Here is a 20,388-nt window from a genome sequence, read left to right as displayed (position 1 = left end):
GGAAATTGTGTCTCCTATATATTTAGGACTTCCACATAAAGCATTCACAAAGTATCTTCGGGCCATTCAGAGTGCAACAGTGAGATCGCTTTTCAGTCTATGTAAATTTATAAGCAACTCTGCCTACTTGCAGAAGCGTCATTGGCTCCCATTCCAGAAGCGGATTAAGTTTAAAGCTGGGTTCATGGCATATTTTATGTACAGTGGCAGTGAGCGTTCATTTTGGGATTTAAAAAAAATGGTAAGGTATCTTCATTTTTGCAATTAGAGGTCTCAAAATCAAGCCTTAGGTGTCATGCGAGGCTATGAGAGTAAACAATTGGTTGACAGAGCTTTCAGAAAATTGTGAACAGAGCTGTGGAATAGAGTATTCCTCTGGAAGTGCGTTCTGAGCCCACCCTTTTCGATTTACGGAAGAGATTAAAATTTGGCTCTTTTCTGAGGAAGCGTAGTTAGGTACAGTGTAGCTGATCTGCTAGTAGAATGCCTTCTGTGCACTGAACCGTAGGTAGTGCCAAGAAACTCAGAGTTGTTGCACTCTCCAATAAATGTAAACATACGAAACGTGATCCACTGTGTGAGCCATTGATTTTTGTTAGAGGTACCTGTTTCTGTGTCGTCTTTTTTGTATATAAAGTATAGTTTAGAGTGCAATCATTTACTTATACATTGTATGGCCTTTTAGCTGAAATAATAAACCGTTAATTGTGTGATCAAGTATTGTCTTGTACTTGTCCTACTGTTATCAAATGACTAACGGTAATGTAATTTTTAGATTTAATTTGCGGACCGATTTGATTTACGTCTGTTGTTGAATGACCTATTGATACTATACCAATAGTTGGGGTGTACTTTGAGTCAGAATTCGAAGAGTGACATCATGGTAAACCAAAATATTATTGAATAAATTAAGTCCTCTCAGTGTTGGTCTCTCATACTAATAAACAAGAAAAGGATGGGAGTTCATATTTGTGTTGATTTCAGAGCTCTAAACAAAAACATTTTGATTGCCAACCCTAGTCTTCCTAACTTAAATGACTTGAACCTCTGTGGTTAGTGGAGCAAGGTTTTCTTTGTTTTTTTTTTTTAGAAATACCTTTAAATTCCACATACCACCAAGTTGCATTGACTTGGAATTCTAACGTTTTGATGACATTTATCATACCTTTTTTTCTTTTCTTTTTTTTTTTGTTGCCATCAATGTCATCTCTTTCGAAGTCATGTTTTACATTTTAAAAGACCTGGGTTCCTGTGTCAGACTCTTCCAGGACAATGTCAGGTGTACAAAAAATGTGCAAACAAAATGAATAAAACAATGTTATTGTTTATGAATTATGTTCTAGACAAACAAAAAAGATTTTTCTTGTGTGCTGAAGAACTTTTTTTGTTAAAAATAAATAGATCGTCTGGCCCACTGTTTCAGGTGACAGCATTGTGCCAAAAGGAAGTCAGCCACGAGCAAAGCCTCTATAATCCCAGACCAGTGAAGGCCTTTGAAATGTAATTTCCTCTTTACCACACGGTACACCCTCCGGTAGTGAGAGAGATCATGAAACTGGTAGGAATGATGGTGTAATAAGTTAGATTTTTCCCAGAGTGCACATTTACACCCACATCAGTTACATGTTTATCTTTCCAGACAGTGATCACAAGACACCAGTGAATAAGAGGATCTAGTGCCCTGTGTTTAGCACAAACCTCAGTGGCAGGACAAAGTGAGCTTGTTATTGGACAGATCATTTCCGGACTCAGAGCCACACATGACCATCAACATGAAAGCATCCATAATAGATTAAAAGCCCTATATGAACAACCTCACCATTCAAGGCAGTGGTTTCCTCATTGACACTCCGCTCGATCTTATGGCAGTTCAGTTACTGCTACATGTGTTGCAAATGAGAATCCACAGCAGAATGTTATGAATTTGCACAGGCAATAGGACCAATATACGTTACATACAAAAACAAGGGGGTATTTATCCACCTCAGCTGTTGAAGATGTCTCAGACAATCTGGGATTGAGGATTCCATACTACACATGTTGGAGGAACACCTGTTGCAAGTGGACAAAAACTTAGAGGAGGATCTCAGCAGACGTTTCTAGGAGACTTGCCAGTGGGAGATGGACCCCACATTGTCAACCAATACGTTTACTGGTGGTAGCCCTAATGGTATATCTGTTTGTCACACACCACAAATTCAGAATGATGAAACATTGCTTCCAGGTACCCAGAATGCCCTGTGAATAAATTAGTGAGGGATATTTGTGTATGTGTCAGACAACACTGACTCTTGTTGCACCAACCTGGGCCCACCAACCTTCATACTCTTAGTGGAGATGTCCATTCACCAACAGAATAAACTGCCCTTACTCAGGCACCATGAAGCTTAGCTGTTTCATCCCAGTCAGGCCTCTGTTTGATGACTTGGGAACTGATGTCCTAGAATTTGAGTGCCTGCAGCTGCCCAAAATGTATGCTAATTATTAAAGAACCTGAAAACCTACTGCATGATTTACTGAACAAAAAAAATGGACCTTCATGCAGTTAACATATTACCAAAAGCAGGTTTAGCTTACATCTCTAACACCTCTAAACATGAACATCTGATGGCAATCACCACCTACTTCTAGAACAGACATTATCATACTGTTTTTCAAATGTGTCTCCTGTTTAAAATAAGGTTATTACTAACAGACTACCATCTCCAAAGCAGGCCTAGGTAGGTGGACCTTTGTAATAGCAAATTAAAAAAGCATATTCCATGTGAGGAAAAGGAGCCAGTATGTTTTTGGAAACATCTCATCAGCAGTCATATGTAAACCTGCTATTTGATATACCCTTCATACCTTTACCAAGAAAAGTGGATATTAAAGCATGCCAGAAAGCTAGGATGACCCAGCTGTACTTCAAACTTTGTTCCAGCAAACAAAGCCTACGATCACAAGGCACTGTTCTAGAGGTTGGGTACTACTTTTCAGGTCTGTGCACAGTATGTGATATGCAAGAGCACACACTGCAAACAGAAACCATTAATTTACTGTAACATTGGGTTTGCGGCTTGTAATGTTTTTGATTCTCATGCCCCCTACCCACATCACCAAATGTGAGCAGATAGTAAGATACCACTTTTACTTTCCATACTTGTTTCCTCCTGCTTTCTACTACATACCATATGTACCCAGTGAACAGATGTAATATCATGCAGCACCTCTTCACACAAACATACCCCAAGGAATGAAATAATACAATCTGATGTGGAGTCTGCGTCAGTGTGCATTGTGGTTTTCAGGAGAGGTATCATGAGTCTCTTGAAACCAAAGGTGTTTTTTCAAAGAAAAACAATTTGTAATTTTTTATGCCCAGCAGTAAATGACGAGTGTGTACATCGTGTGATCTGCAACACTAATAGCAGCAAACTGATTGTTGCAGATAAGTAACGTTTTTCTTTTAAAGTTTTGCAAACTACAATGGCATTGGTGTATAGTCATAAATGTTGAATATTGAATATATAAGGTTGAGTTGTTTGCACGTGTCACACCCGTGTTGTATGTTATTAATACAGTGTTCATGATGTAGAGTGTTATCCTTGCTGTTTAAAATTCCCTGAAATGTTCAGTAAATGGATTTGTTTAATTTAAATACATTAACAGATGTTGGACGATAGCTTAATTTGTAATGTTTAAAATATCATTAGCAATTGCAATCATAATTGCAATTATATATTTTCAAAGATATTTTTAAGTTTTCTTAAAGTAGTATTTTGTTCTGTTTTTTGATCTCCTTAATGTTTTTCTAGACTTCCCTATCTTGTGAAAAGTTGGGATATCCATTCGATGATCAATAATGTTTATTTCCTTTTTTGTTAGCTACAAAAACTTTCCAAGGTTAGACCTCAAGTTGTTTGACAGTCCCCAGGACCTCACTCTTACGTCTAACGGGCATGCGCCGGTAAACCGAACATCAAACAGCCCTGCTTTCATTGCCAGGAGGACCAAGCAGGTCAGGCTACTCAGTAAACCGGAAATTAAAACATTGTACATTTTTGAAAGAGTGCTTTATGAGTGATAGGTTGATCACCTCACTCAAATGATTGTATTTAGATCAATTAAAATGCTAATAACAGGCAAGTTCTCTTAATAATGTTGGTAAAGCAGATTGGGAGTGGTCACGACCATTGGAAGGTCTAAAGCCTTGATTTCCAGTATAAATTAATATTGATGGTTTTTAGCTGCCTGAAAATGTAGCTAGTTTTTTTGTGTATAGGTGCAGACAACATTCTCATCTCCTAGTCATATCTCGCCTTTATTGTTCTCAGGTCATCCGCTTTATAATTTATATTTTAAAATGTAAAGTAAATCGTGTAGTAACTGTGGTAGAATAAAAACATTTTTAGCACTTAGCAACGTGTAACTAATTCTACAGAAGTGATAATGTAGCAGTGTATGTTATATGTGCATTTAGTACAGAGGGCATAGAATCCTTTCACCGTACGTAAAACGGTTAAGAAGTGGCAAGGTTAAAATGGATGTAAAGTTAAGATGGACTGAAAGAATTAGACCTAAATATGTTCTTTAAGTTAAAAGTTGGGTCAGTGAGTAAACATTTTACTTTTGAAAACAATATAGAAAAATTGGCATTGCAAATGTTCTTTCAGCGCAGCAAGTAAGCATTGATTATAGCCCCAGATTCCTTACCTTAGAGTATTCCCCAGGCATCAGACTGGGTCTGGAAATTTTCAAGCAGTAACTCTGCACACCAGGAGGTGGTGTTGTCCAGTGCGGAACTGACGTGGAGGGCACCATCAGCGTGGATCAAAAGAGCTACCTCAGTCTGACAAAGAAGCCAAAGCATACTTCACTTTTGCTGGATCGATTGAAATCACCAGACAAGGTGCAGGAGCTACATCACAAATCAAAGCCCTGCTCCCATGTCTTTCCTGTGGGGTCTTAGCCTGGGTCTGCTCTACGCTTCAGCGTTTCCTGGTGCAGGAGTGACCCTCGCTCAATTAAAATAATTTTATGAGGCCATGCACCGCGGTTTTGGGTGACTGGACCTCTCTCTAGCGCCTTCAGGCCCCAAAAGACTGAACGGTGCACCAACTAGATTTCTTCGGTGGGTTTGATCTTGGTGCCAGTCTGGCCCTCTGGATCCTTCCAGAGGGGTTGGGTCTTGTGGCACTGTGCCTGCCGATCCCACTCATCATTCTTGACTCTCTTAGGGAGCCAGAACAGCGTCATCTGGTGCCCTCTGTCGCTGACCAAATCCAGACCTTCTTGATCAGAGACAGTGCCTCCCTTTACTTATGGGCCCTTTGAGAAAGATGATTGGAGGGGATATGAGGATCTTTATTGTTCTCTCTCCTAGTGTGGCTACAGTGGAAGGGGCATCTTTCGCTATGATGATACAGAAGGCTTCTGAAGTCCTGGAACTTATGCTGTCCTCAGTAAGTCAAGGCTGAGGTCCTGCTGAAGGTATTCCCTACAGTGCCCTTACTTCCCTTAAATGAAGCCCTCACTTATTTCCTGCTCAATGCGTGAACAAAGCCCTGTTCAGGCACTCCTATACACAGGTACATCACCCCTTGGAACCTTTGTGCTCCTGGGGACCCAGCTTTCCTCACCCAGCACCCTAATCCCTGAGAGCCTGGTGGTCCAGGACGCCAACTTCAGGATCAACCCTGGCACGTTCCCTACAAATCTACCAGATAAGGAATCTGAGAGGCTTTGGAAAGAGGATTTTCTCTTCCATCAGCCTTGCACTGCGGTTGTGAACACCACGTGTTTCTTGTGACAGTATTCCCACAGTTTGAGACTTGATTGCGCAAGTGCTGGCCATGGTCTCAGAGGAGGCCCAAACTATCTGGACCCAAAAAGGTATGCAGCAGAGTTCACCATACGCTGCAGACTGTATATGACCAACTCGCTGAACAATGCAATTGCTTCTTCTGTAGTGCTTAGATGTCATGCTTGTCATAGATCGACTGCAAAAAGAACGAGGAGATAGATGATCGAATGCTTGAATGAATCTCAGCCACTGGCAATCCCTCGAGCCGCATCCCATCAGAGGACTCTGGTGGAATCTCTGCTTTACATTAACCTATTGGCGCTGAGAGCAATCCATTGGTATTTAAGGCCTTCCTCGCCTTCATTAAGGGGGTGGCTGGTTCAGACGTTCAGTAACCCCTGTCCTGTGTGGTAATGTAACAAAGTGCGGTGTGAGGTCCTGAACCCTGTGCCAGAAGTGAGTTGGAGAATTTCCTGGTTAGGCAACACCTGGTGGGCTCTCTGAATGCCAGGCCAGATGAACTTAGCCGTTGATGCCTTGCCGCTCACGAATGTTGTCTTCATCAAGAGACAATGCAAGGTCTGTCCACGATTGGGGAGAACCTTAGCTAGATCTGTTTGCCACTGCTGGAACGCCCAGTGTCTGCACTTTGAGATTTCCAAGATGGCTGTTGCTCAGAGACTCATTTTGTCTTGAGTGGAGTTCAGGACTTCTGTATGCCTTCTGGCCGATATCTCTTCTGCCCCGAGTTCTGAAGAAAATCAGGATGGACTGGACCCAACTCATCATTTTGACTCCAGATTGAGCATGGAGAGAATGGTATCCTGAACTCCTTACCATAAGCATTTGTCCTCTGATCAGTCTGCCCCTTCGGGAGGATCTCCTGTCGCAGCAACCAGCATGGTTCTGCACCCAAACCTGTACACTATCAGACTTCATACGTTTGGAGATTGAGCATCAGCAGTTGAGTTTTTGATCTGCCTCCCGTAGTATAAGATGTTATTCCGGCAGCCAAGTGTCCCTCGTAAGAACTGGTATACGCCTGCTGATGGGACAAGTTTGTTGCTTGGTGTGCTGCAAAACAAATTATCCTCTTTCTGAACCCTTCTCTGAAGTTGTATTGTTTGTGTTATTGCTTGCCGACATGGTCTTGCCTTGGGACTAGTTGAAGGGTACCTTTCAGCCAAAATCTGCTTTTTTGCAGTTTCCAGATCACCCGTTGAGACATGGTTTCTTAAAGGTCTCCAACACCTGTTATCCCCTACACCGTTCATTATGCCTCCACAAGACCTTAATTTAGTCCTTACATTTCTAATGTGTTCACCCTTGAGCCCAAGCATATCACAACACCTCAGTATAGCTCTGTGCTTTAGGCTCAAATAGGAATCACGTAGCGGAGGACATCGCGCTGGGGCAGCACCTATATAGGCACCATGCACATCACTTCTGGCTGTGCCATTTGGCTCCACTTACTGGTGTGTGGTGGTACTTCTTGAAAACTTCCAGATCCAGTTGGTTGCTTAGGGAGTATCCTAATATAAGCAATCTGTGGATAAATAGAACGTCAGTAACATGTTAATTTACAGTATATATATGCATCCCTGAATAAAAATGCCTTGAGGAAACATTCATTTATTTTCTGCATAACTTGCTTCATCATATTTATATATCCCTTTTTGTATTTGTTTAATTTTATATATTTGCTTTTATATACAGGAGATCAAAACCGCTCAGAAGTTAGCTAGAAGATATTACACAAACCCACCAATGTGGGCCAAGTGCCTGTTCAGCCACTGTTACAGCCTGTGGTTCATTTGCCTACCTGCTTATGTAAAGGTTTCCCATCCTAAGAGCAAAGCACTGCAGAAGGCATATGATGTACTTGTTAATATGAGGAAAACAGAAGTGGAACCCCTGGATGAGGCAAGTATTTATAACTGTACAGTGAATGTTAATTCTGTTTACAGAATGTTTTTGTGTTGTGCATACTATAATCGAATTGAGAACCAGGCTTTGGAAAAAAAGGCACAAAACTTCTGTCCTAATGTAATCCAAACAAAAATGTTAGTGATTTCTTTTATCTGCTTTGCTTTGTTTTGCTCTTTTTTTATTGAGGCAAGGTACAGGAATGTTTTTGTTTTCAATTATTTTTGCCTGATTGTGCAGAAATATAACTTTCAGCTTCACTACCTTATTATTATTTCAAATTGTGCCCCTTTTAATGTATGCGTAGCGCTCCCCTCTATGCAATCTTAATATCTATTGGGTTTTATATATAATGTAGGTTTCCAATTGCCACTTCTAATGTTTTTTATTTTTATTTACATACCAGTTTTTTCTTCTGTTAATTATATGTTTTGTATAAAGGCTTTGTTTCTGCCTATATCTGTTCTCTGACATCATGGAATGAAGTTATCTTTCAAGCAACATATTTTTGGTATGGTGGTATCTAGTTTCACTTTTCTGTCTTAAGCATGGGCCTACATGCCCCTGAATGATTAATTTATTTAGCTCAGCAACCAAGAGTAACAAAGTAATCTACATGTCATGGGGTCAGTTGACCGTCAATGCGTAGAGGGCATTTGTGATCCCTTTGCCATGGGGGTGCACAATCTGACAAGAAGAGCCCAACTCAGAACAACTTCAAGAAGACCTCTAATAGTTTAATCAACACAATAATACTCAAAGTGATAAGATCTACACCCTAAACAAGGGCAAGTAGCATATTGGTTTGACCTGCAGCGACTAACAGAATTGGTCTTTTATAGCCCAACTGGAAAAATACAGTATAAGCTGCCATTTGCATTTGAGGCCATTATAGGGCAGTACCAAGGATGAAAAAACTAAATATGTTGAACACTTGGTTATGCTACCTGTCGGGTGATGAGCTTTTCAAAATCCACTAGCTCAACAGATACGTGGTGGCTACCTTTACACTGAATACTTTCTGTTGTTCTTAAATAACAAAACCGCGGTGATCCAAGACCTGATCAGTTTGACTGGAACTCTCACCAACCCAACTCCAACTCCTCCTTATTTTTCTCATTATCTCCTCCAGCCTTGCCGCCAAAAGTGGGGGCAGTGGCCGGAGGGGCGGGCATCTCCACTAGCTGGGATGCCCTTGGGCGCTGTAACAAAAGGGGAGAGCCTTTGAGGCTCACCGCCAGGTGTTACAGTTCCTGGTGGGGGAGGTGAGAAGCACCTCCACCCAGTACAGGCTTTGTTTCTGGCCACAGAGTGACAAAGGCACTCTCCCCATGTGGCCAGCAACATGTCTGGTGTGTGGCAGGCTGGCAGAAACTGGTCAGCCTACACTAGAGGTCGGGTAGGTATTCAGGGGGCATCTCTAAGATGCCCTCTGGGTGTAGGTTACAATAAATTACACACTGGCATCAGGGTGCATTTATTGTGCTGAGAAGTTTGATACCAAACTTCCCAGTTTTCAGTGTAGCCGTTATGGAACTGTGGAGTTCGTGTTTGACAAACTCCCAGACCATATACTCTTATGGCTACCCTGCACTTACAATGTCTAAGGTTTTGCTTATACACTGTAGGGGCATAGTGCTCATGCACATATGCCCTCACCTGTGGTATAGTGCACCCTGCCTTAAGGCTGTAAGGCCTGCTAGAGGGGTGACTTACCTATGCCACAGGCAGTGTGAGGTTGGCATGGCACTCTGAGGGGAGTGCCTTGTCGACTTAGTCATTTTCTCCCCACCAGCACACACAAGCTGTGAAGCAGTGTGCATGTGCTGAGTGAGGGGTCTCTAGGTTAGCATAAGACATGCTGCTGCCCTTAGAGACCTTCCCTGGCATCAGGGCCCTTGTAAAGTCTCCATTTACAAGGGACTTATCTGAGTGCCTGGGTTGTGCCAATTGTGGAGACAAAGGTACAGTTTAGGGAAAGAACACTGGTTCTGGGGCCTGGTTAGCAGAGTCGCAGCACACTTTCAAATCATAACTTATCATCAGCAAAGGCAAAAAGTTAGGGGGTAACCATGCCAAGGAGGCATTTCCTCAGAATATACCCATGACCCCTTGTACAGTGACTCTTGCAACCCAAGATCCAGGACCTCTACAAACCCCCAGAGGACTGCCTGCCTACCCTAAGGACCGAGAACTCCAGAGGACAGTAGCCCTGTCCACAAAGAAACCTCCAACAAGGACTCCAGAGCCCTCCAGATTCGCAAGTCCTGACCACGACACTCACATCCCGGTTCCAAGTGGCCCACCAGTCCAGAGAAGGTCCCCAGGCAATTCCGACCTCGGATCCAGTCTGGGTTGACCCCTCCTGACCAACATGATGACGCATGCAACCCAAATCTCCCCTGACCACAGTGGCTCCAGTGAAGATTCCTGATTCCTAAAGGTACCCCTGCACTCGCAGCCCCCTGGCCTTGGGAAACCCAACCGACAGTCCACCGAAGTCTAGTGGGATTTGTACTTACCTGCCCAACCATTGGTCTTCGTCACCTGACTCCCTGGACCAAGCCTGCAGCCTCTTTGTGATCCCAGAGTTCCTCATTGAAGAGCATTGGGTGCCCGATGCTGTGTCTGCACCCGGCCGCCCCTGCGCCGCTGAGGGTGTATGTTTGGTGCTGACCTGTGCCCTCACCCTCCCAAAGGGCTGATCTAAACCCTCGAGGTTTGTACCCTGAAGTTGCGGGTACTTACTTGTAATCCCCGCAGCGTTCATTGTATTAGTATTATCTACTTTTCCCTCTGTAAAGCCTCTGGGGATCCAGTGGACTCTGTACACACCATACCATACTTTGGTATAGTATATACAGAGCCAGCTCAAGGAGTCTATTCCTTACTCCTTTCTGTAGTTTGTGTTTTATTCTTCAATATTGCAGCTTGCAGATAGGAAATCATTTGTCTGATCATTTGTCGGTCTCAGGTGTGACCATGTTGCTCAGGGGGTCACATGTCTTCATGGGATGCAGTGTGTTAAATGCCTGCATGCTGTGCTTCGACTTGAAGTACAAAAGTTATCTGCCAGGGTTATCACTACCAGCTATTTCAATTGGGGTAGGATTAGGTAGCATTGATTTTCATCAACAGGGGTATACATGGGTTATTTGCCAGAGACAGGGCTGGTGAATACAAGTCGGCCATCCCAAGTATTTATGCTATACCGTACAGTGCAGGCCACTGTGCTGATGTAATATAAATAGCAGGTCTGGACAAAGGCCTAGCCAATATCATAATTAGTGGCCAAGGAGAGGCTACCTCCCTCTCAATCACTAGTTGAGATTTGTGTGTGACATAGTGGTACATTTCGAAGTCTGAAACTACCATCTGCCTAGATCATAGGAGAGCTTCTGTATGCCTATACTTACTGTTACCTGCTTAGAGCAGTTTTATCAGCAGGATGCAAAGTATTTTAAATGACGTTTTGAGAAGGAAGATATTGATGAAGAGGTAGAGGAACTTGGGATGTATTACAGTATTAATAAGGGGCAGTTGGTTGACAATGGACAATCTTATCCTCTAATGTGGAACTAGCTTGGCCATTGTTGGCGATATGTACCACAAGTAGGCCACAATGCATGTATGTACTAACATAGGCCCTCATCATGACATTGGCGGTAAATCCCGCTTACCGCCACAGTGACGGCTGCCAACATACCGCTGCAGTGGTGAATACCCGTTCCACATATTATGACCCACACACACACCCCGGTCTGACAGAATACCGCCACATACACAAATCCGCCAGCCCAAAGGTCAGTGTTAAACTATCGGTCCCCACACCTATACTGTTATGTCAACAAAACAACGGCCACTACATCATGACCCACAAATCACCACGACGGACATTCAATGGCGCTAAACCATTGGCGGTACACACCGGCGCACTCAGAATGGACACCCAAATACTAAACCACACAACATTGGCCAATACCAGAAACACACACCTGACACTGACACACACACACCACACACACACAGCACTATAAAACACACCCACATTACCCACAACCCATTACGAATCAAAACAATTGCCACCAGACTGACACCAAGAGCACTGAGCCAACTAGAAACACACCACATACACCCATACATCCTTCACGCACCCCACCAACACCCTCACACCAACAAACACCCATTTCCCTGCTAAGGCACCTCCGTTTCAATGATGAGGAGGTAAGGGTCATGGTGGAGGAAATTGTCAGGGTAGAGCCACAGCTGTTTGGAGCACAGATACAGCAGATATCCATTGTCAGGATGATGGAGTTAGGGCGAAGAATCGTGGACAGGGTGAACGCCGTGGGACATCCTCCAAGAACAAGGGACGACATCAGGAAGAGGTGTAACGACCTAAGGGGAAGGTACGTTCCATGGCAGCAAGGCACCAGCTCGCCATCCAGAGGACTGGTGGTGGACACCCCCCACCCCCTACAACCCCCCCCCCCACGTCCTTCCCCACAACTCACAGCATGGGAGAAGCAAGTCTTGGCAATCCTGCATCCTGAGGGACTAACTGGAGTAGCCTGAGGACTGGACACTGGTGAGTCAATACTTATTAGTTATCACCCCCCATACCTGCGGGCCATCTCACCCTCACTCCCATTACCCCACTCCATCCCACGCACTGCACCTACACATCTGACTAACCCCAATACCAAGCCCTGCATGCTATACCAATACATGGACAGCCCTCCCAGCCCTGCATGGGCACCCATCACCAAAGCATGCACAGCATAGAGGAACTAACAATCCCAAAATACATCACCATACATAATCAAAGGTGGCAGGGCAACAGCAACGATAGAGAGAAGCTAGGGGTGTACAATATGTCACAGGCATACAATATGTCACATTACATCCCCGCAGGTGCCTCAGCTAATGTCGGCGGAAAGGAGGTCCCACGATTATCCAGTCCCCTGACAGAAGATGCCCCCAGTGTAGACAGTAACTCTGGACTTCTAGATCTGGATCAACAACCTAGCCCATCAGGGACCACTGGACAGTCGATCACCCCAGCCCACTCCCAGTCCACCACAGAGCCTCCCCCATCAGTATCCAACACCACAGCACCCACCCAGCATCCCCACACCTTTGTCCCCAGGACACATCAATCATCAGTGTGCCCACCTGTCCAGGGACCCCAGTCCACACCTCGCCCCCAAGACAATCAGTGACCTGGTGTCAGTGACAGTGGGCAAACCGTTCAGGGGCCAGGGGAACAGGGACACTGGGAGGACAGGCCCAGGGAACTGACTCCCCAGGAGGCACTCGCCAAGATCCTGGGGGCCTATCAACAATCCGAGGACACGAAGGCCAGATCCTTGACAACATGCAGGAGAACAAGTGGCTGCAGGAGGAACACCATCAGGAGAACAGGGAGGCCTTGCAGGCCCTCAACACTATCATAATCTCCATAGCACTGATGCTGGCAGACATGGCCAACTTCATGAGGGAATCAACAGCACAGCAGCGGGCCCCTACCACTAGCCAGTCTATTGACCAGCCCTACACTTCCGCTGCAGCTAGTGGGCAGGAGGCCCCGCAACAGGACCCACAGGCCACCAGCACCCTTTTACCTGCAGAAGGTGAACCAGTCAGTAAATGTTCCCTGCGACCCAGACAGAAGCCAGAGACACTTGCCAAGACCACTGCCAGGAAATGACTCTCCTGATTGTCCCCCTTGTGTCCCACCCGGTCACCTTGTCCACTTTGAACTGCCTTTGCTCCCCTTCCTATGGACCATTGGACACTGGAACTGTGCTACAAACAGACTGGAGCGATACCCTGGACATCACCCCATTCCATTGCACTTTTCCCTCAGTTTTATAGCACTACAATAAACACCCTTGAACACAACTTGACTGATAGTATTTTATGTGCTGAAATGTATTTGGGGGAACAGTCACATCTAGTGCAAATGATCTGAACACTGTGATAGCATACAATTAATGACCTGTAACTGTCTGTAATCACTTCAGGACACTGTTGTCATATCACCAACATATGTGAAATTACAAGCCATAGGTGACAGCAAGTTGAGATGCAAAGGAAGTGAATGCCATCATGCCCAGTCACACAGATGAAATCAAAAGCCAGAGCAATGATCAGTTCCACTGTCTCACCTGTGTGTCATTGGAAGTATTGATGTATAACTGATGTCCTGTTGCCCACATCCTCATCCTCTGCCTCCTCATCCTCACTGTCCTCAGGGTCCACTGCTGCCACAGGGGCATCTCCAGTCTCCTCCTCCTGCAGAAAAGGCACATGTCGTCTGAGGGCCAGGTTGTGCAACATGCAGCATGGTGCGACTATCTGGCAGACATATCCGGGTGAGTACCACAGGGATCCACCTGTCAGATGGAGGCACCTTACCCTGGCCTTCAGGAGGCCGAAGGTCGGCTCGATTATTCTTCTGGTTGGCCCATGTGCCTTATAACGGTTCTCAGCCCCTGTCCTGGCATTCCTCACAGGGGTCAGGACCCACAATAGGTTTGGGTAGCCAGAATCACCTGAAAGTATTGAGGGACAAACATTAGCCTTACACAATGCTATGGGGATAACACCTGAAGGCATACACTGACATACAGTGGGTGGGGACTCTGGCTCACCTATAAGCCACACCCTGTGCCTCTGTAGTTGAGCCATCGCATTTGGGATGCTGCTATTTCTCAGGACAAAGGCATCATGCACCGACCCAGGATACTTGGCAGTGATGTGGGAGATGTACTGGTCCACCAGGCACACCATTTGCACATTCATTGAGTGAAAACTCTTCAGATTCCTTAACACCTGTTCATTCTAACGGGGGTGGGGGGGACAAACGCAATATTTGTACAGTCTATTGCCCCAATAATATTGGGGATATGCCCCATTGCATAGAATCCTGCCTTCACAGTGGCCAAATCTTCCACCTGAGGGAAAGCGATGTAGCTGAACATGTTTCACCAAGGCAGACAATACCCTTGCCAGCATGATTGAGGACATTGGTTGTGACATTCCTGCTGCTGCCAAGCCCACTGTCACTTGGAAAGAACCATTTGCCAGGAAATGGAGCACTGATAACACTCGCACAGGAGGGGGGATACCAGTGGGATGACAGTTAGCTGATATCAGGTCAGGCTGCAATTGGGAACACAGCTCTGTGATTGTGGTCCTGTCCAGCGTATAGGTGAGTATAATGTGCCTGTCCGCCAGTGTAGCCAAGTCCAAAAGGAGTCTGTACACGGGGTTGTTTCCTCCTCCTATTCATCCGTAGCGGTAGGTATCTAAGGGACACAAGAGTGAGTAGGCTGTCACAATTTGAACAGTGGATCCACCACCTCAGTGTACATACAGCATTAATGTGATGGGACAGTGGGAATGGCAATGTATGTGCAATTCTAGGCAATGACACAGTTATGGATAAACTGATCATTGTCTACCACCATGAAATGGCGACCACATGTCCTGTATCTAGGGACAGGTGGAAGTGAGGTAAGTCCGCCAACATTGGGCGTCATGGCGAAAGGCGGTCTTGTACCGCCGTACAGTTCCTCATTGGCTAATATGGGGCTCTGTGGAGTACAGTGGCTAATGGGGATCAGCGCCGGCGGTGACGGTGTAGACCGCCACGGACGTGACCACCATTTTCTATCTAAATCCTCACTTGATTCCTGACTTTTCACAGGACAACAACTACATTGCATGTGCTGCTGTGACCTGTGTCTGGAACCTACCATGGCCCGTGTGACTGAGGAAAGGGCCCCTGCCTTCACTTCGATGGAGTTGGAGCGACTGGTGGATGGGGTCCTGCCCCAGTATGGACTGCTGTATGGGCCTCCAGACCAACAGGTGAGTACACATTGGGTACCATGCATGTGGGAAGGGTGCATTGAGATGTATGTGCAAGCATTGTGTCATGGGAGGGGAAATGTCTGGTGGCCGTATACATGGTGGGTGCTGGGCGATGTGTGTGCCAATGGAGATGGAAACGGGATTGGTGGGCCATATGTGTGACAGGCTGGATTGTATGTGTAATGGTGTCCTCCCGTCTGTATCACCTCTGCAGGTCAGCGCCCATCAAAAGAAGGGATTGTGGCATGCCATCGCCAAGGACGTGTGGACCCTGGGGGTCTACAGCAGGCAGAGCACCCCCACTGTTGGAAAAGGTGGGAGGACCTGAGTCGCTGGGCACGGAAGACCTCGGAGGCCCAGCTGGGGATGGCCTCCCAACGAGGAAGGGGTGCCCATCGGAACCTGACCCCCTTGATGGGTGGCATACTGGCGATGGCCTACCCAGATCTGGATGGGCGCTTGAGGGCATCACAGCAGCCACAAGGGGTTGAGTACAGTTGGCGTTTCAACAATAATAGGTAGGTGGGATGGGATCCAGGTGGTGGGTGTGAGTTAGTGGGTGCCCCTTAATGCCAGGTCAGACATTGCGGCGTGAACTAGCTCAAGGGTAATGGGTGTATAGCAAATCCAGGTAACCTAGCTAGGTTGCATTCCATGTCAAACAGGGCTTAGTGGATCCCAGGATGGGTGCAGTTGGCGGTGGTTGGCCCTCATCTTGTTGTGGCATCTAGCCAGTTGAATGCCAGTGCAATGCATAGTGCTCAATCCTGATCCCTGTGTGTTGGTACTGTGTATGCCAACTGTGGTGTTGGTGCTACGATTGATCCAGTGCTCCCTTTCTCTCCCTCCTCCCCCTTTCTCCTTCTGTCATCCTGTTCATGTGTGCATTAGCATCATCTGGCAGAGCAGCAGGGGCACCGGCGACAGAGAGAGCTGCATCCCACAGGACCCAGGAGACAGAGTCCACCGACGCCGAGGGAACCAGTGGGACTGGGAGAGCGAGGGGAGCACCACGGCAGAGACAGGAGGTGACAACACAGACTCTGATTCCTTCTCCGATGAGAGCTCCTTGGTGGTGGTGGACACCTCTGTGACCACCCCAGCTGCAGGTACAGCCACCAGCCCCGTACCATTACCGCCCTCCCAGTAGCCGCTCAGCGAGTTGACCGTGCCCGCTCACCCAGGAGGGTGGGAATCTCCTTCGCCACAGGAACCTCAGCCCTGCTACCCTCAGTGAGGAGGCTATTGCCCTCCTGAGATCCATCTCTGTAGGGCAGTCAACCATTCGAGATGCAGCAATGCAGTGAATTCCTGGACGGCATCCAAGGTGGATTGGCGGCTGATTCAGGCTCTGGCCTCCTCTCTCATAGCAACCATTGTCCCTGTTCCTACCGTCCCCCCACTCCATCTACCACATCCCAGTCCCAGTCTCCTAAACCCCAACCCATCCCATGCACACATATAGACGAGCATGCACACAAGACATCAGACGAGCAGTATAGTCAAACACAGGCCCCACACTTCAATCCACAAGCACGCACGCAAACAACAGACAGTTGCACACACAACCACATCCACTGCCTCCACTGTCTTCCCCTCCTCCACCTCCCTCACAGTCACATCCACACTCACACCTGCATGCACTGCTTCAACATCCACCACCAGCATCACCACATCAAGCAGCACACACACCTCACTAGCAGACACCTCCACAACATCCATCCACGCGCCCCTGTGTCCTCTCCCACCCTGTCTGTCCACCCCCCAAAGTACACAAACGCAGGCATTCAGACAGCCAACAGCCATCCACCTCACATCAACACACTGCCCATACACCTGCACACAAGTCCAGCAGACGTACACCTCCAACAACCACTCCCCCAACCTCCAAACCCATCCCTCATCCCACCACACCCCACCATCACTAAGCAGCTTTCTCTTGACCTCCAAACCCCCCCCCGCCCCGCCCTCTTCATACCGTAAGAGCGGGGTCCCAACGACCCAGCCCAGTATCTCAGCCAAACAGTCCACGGGGACAGTAGAGGCACCTCCTAGTCATGGAGGCAAGACAGTGAAGGATCCCACTCCACCAGCCAGGAAGGGGAAGGATCCCACACCACCGACCAGGAGGGGGAAGGATCCCACTCCACCGACCAGGAAGGGGATGGATCCCACTCCACCAGTCGGGAAGGGGAAGGATCCCACTCCACCAGTCGGGAAGGGGAAGGATCCCACTCCACCAGTCAGGAAGGGGAAGGATCCCACTCCACCAGCCAGGAATGGGAAGGATCACACTCCACCAGTCAGGAAAGGGAAGAAGCCCTCACCACCAGCCAGGAACGGGAAGAAGCCCTCACCTCCAGCTGAGACACAGCAGCCCTCGCCTCCAATAGAGGCTGCCCAGGAGGCCCCCTTCCTCTGCTGAGACACAGCAGCCCTCACTTACTCCAGAGGCTGGCAGGGTACCAACACCACCACCAGTGGGCACGGGCCCTCATCCCCTGCTGAGACACACCAGCCCTCGCCTCCAGCAGAGGCTGCCCAGGAGGCACCTTTCCCAGTTGAAACACACCAGCCCTCACCTCCAGCAGAGGCTGGCAGGATAGCAACACCACAACCACCACCAGTGGTCATGGAGTCCTCACCTCCAGCTGAGACAATGCAGCCCTCACTTCTAGTAGAGGGCATGTAGGCCACCCTCCAGGTACTGCTGTCAAAGAGCCCCCTCCAGATCCAGTGGGCAAGTTCCCCACCTGAGAGACTGTGACTTTGCACTTCCCAGCAATGATTAATGGGCATGGAGCCCCCTCCAGAACCAGTGGGCAAATACCCCACCTTAGAGACTGTGACCTTGCACTCCCCAGAAAAGGATAATTGGCATGGAGCCCCCTCCAGAACCAGTGGGCAAGTTCCCGACTTCAGCTGAGGTGCCCCCACCCCCTTTCCCTCTGAGGTGCCTGCCCACTTCCAAAATGATGCCCCTGCACAGTTCTGTGCAGATGTTGTCAGGAAACAAGTTGGGCTTTGTACTGTGCCCTATGGCCATGTGGGTCCTTTGTACTTGGACTGGCATTGGCCCTTTCTGGACAATGGTACGTATCTCTTCGTTATCCAATTGGTTCATATGGTGGCAGTTCCCATTCAATACATTCTCAGTACTGCCTTATTATAGTCCTTGCATTTCCTCCCTCCCTTGTGTGCTAGGCAGTTGTACTCACTGTCGCCGTCTTCGTCTTCGTCGGCGTTGGTGTTTCAGGTGGAGCATGGCGTAGAAGAGCATCGGGAAGACTTGAAGTTCCGGTTCCATGGCGGTGTTGATCTTCCCTGTGAATCTGTTGGTGAGTCTTTGGTCTTCTGTGATGTGTTTCCGCCAGGCTTTTGATGGCGTCGGTGTCTTCCCCCTAGCTGTTGGTGGCTACCACCGTGGTGTTAACACTCTGCCGGATGGTGTGGTACATTGGCTGTCTATGGGAGTTCTCACCGCCATGGTCTTAATTTGGCGGTAACTACTGCCAACCTGTTGCCGGTACTACCGGCACTTTAACAGTCACCGCCAATGTTATAATGACCACCATAGTGCACTAGTTCTTCCTGTATTGTAGTGTATGCTCCTTGTTGAGGTTTTCTTCCTTGTGGTCAGGGCAAACATTTTAGATCTTCCCAGCTAATGTTGGGGACTGGGAGCCCTCCACATTTTTTGCTTTGACGAACATTGGATTTAGGTTCTGACTCCACTGTGGGACATTAAGGTGAATATTATCCTTTTACAAGGACGCACATGTGTGCAAATACCTAGTCGCAGCCCTGTCCCAGAGTAGTTTTCCAACTTAGGATTCCATTTGTTTCAGTACTATGGCATATAATAACAGATATAGTGGACAGTCATGCTTTCTGTAAGTAATCCTGATATGTAAACAATTTGGATAGTTCTGAAATTGCTCATAACGGCTACCTTTTAAATTTGAAATGTTATCTGGCTTGTGCCAACAATAATAAGAGCATTATTGATCACTGCATCTGTGACGTCGGTCTCATCCAAACTTAATGAGTCTATGATTTCTCCCTCTCATTTGCTTGTTTCTAAAGGTACAATTTACTGCCCAGCTTACTGTATCAAATTCTGGCCTACCCTTCAGTCTTCAAAGCCCCACACTCATATGTTATGCCATCAGATTAGTGCTATGCACTAAAACATGCCTTACATCAGGCCTCTGCTTGCATTTAATATGGCTTTTTTGCATTGTTACCATGAAAAAGATAAATCCTATTCCGATTGCACACAAAAGATTAGGACCTGGTAAGCTTACGGATGAGCAAATGTAGATAGGCTCATGATGGAAAGGCAATTCACACCTCTCTCCTTTACAGCACCAGGACATATATTCTAGGGAACTGAAAGACACCAATGGGTCTTACCCTGTGCTGCCCAGTGGGATCAACCTATGCTTCAAGACATGTCCCAAAATAATCTAATTGTCTGTAGCTAAACCTAGAACTATCCTGCAGTCTAAATGATCATATTCTAGCTTTTCATGGTAAAGACATGATGCTTTGCAGGAAATACACCTTTTCTGTGTGATTGCCCTAACTTTTTCACCTTTTGTTGGACATTATACTCGTGGATTTAGAGTTCTGTGCACTTTACACCTTTCAACCAATAGTAAAGTGTCTGTGCCCCTTTAGACATGGTCATATTTGCATACTCCAAGATAGTTTTTGTTTTTTACTTGTCTAGAAGTCCCCAGTATATTGTACAAAATGTAACAGAGGGCCTGAAATGTAAATGCCATTAGTGG

At 46.8% G+C, this 20,388-nt stretch overlaps 1 protein-coding gene across 2 annotated transcripts in view; it reads left to right on the top strand.

The window, feature by feature from the left end:
* DENND4C (DENN domain containing 4C) overlaps nucleotides 1-20,388 on the top strand; it is a 1,359,979-nt gene that overhangs the window by 692,144 nt on the left and 647,447 nt on the right. For both annotated transcript variants that reach the window (XM_069239287.1, XM_069239298.1), the window contains exons 16-17: nucleotides 3,868-4,000; nucleotides 7,502-7,708. In XM_069239287.1, coding sequence (XP_069095388.1) covers nucleotides 3,868-4,000; nucleotides 7,502-7,708 — 340 coding nt within the window. The remainder of the gene's footprint in view (nucleotides 1-3,867; nucleotides 4,001-7,501; nucleotides 7,709-20,388) is intronic.

Source organism: Pleurodeles waltl, chromosome 1_2 (assembly GCF_031143425.1).
Source record: "Pleurodeles waltl isolate 20211129_DDA chromosome 1_2, aPleWal1.hap1.20221129, whole genome shotgun sequence".
In the NCBI taxonomy this organism is placed as follows: Eukaryota; Metazoa; Chordata; class Amphibia; order Caudata; family Salamandridae; genus Pleurodeles; species Pleurodeles waltl.
This window is presented reverse-complemented; position numbering and strand designations above follow the sequence as displayed.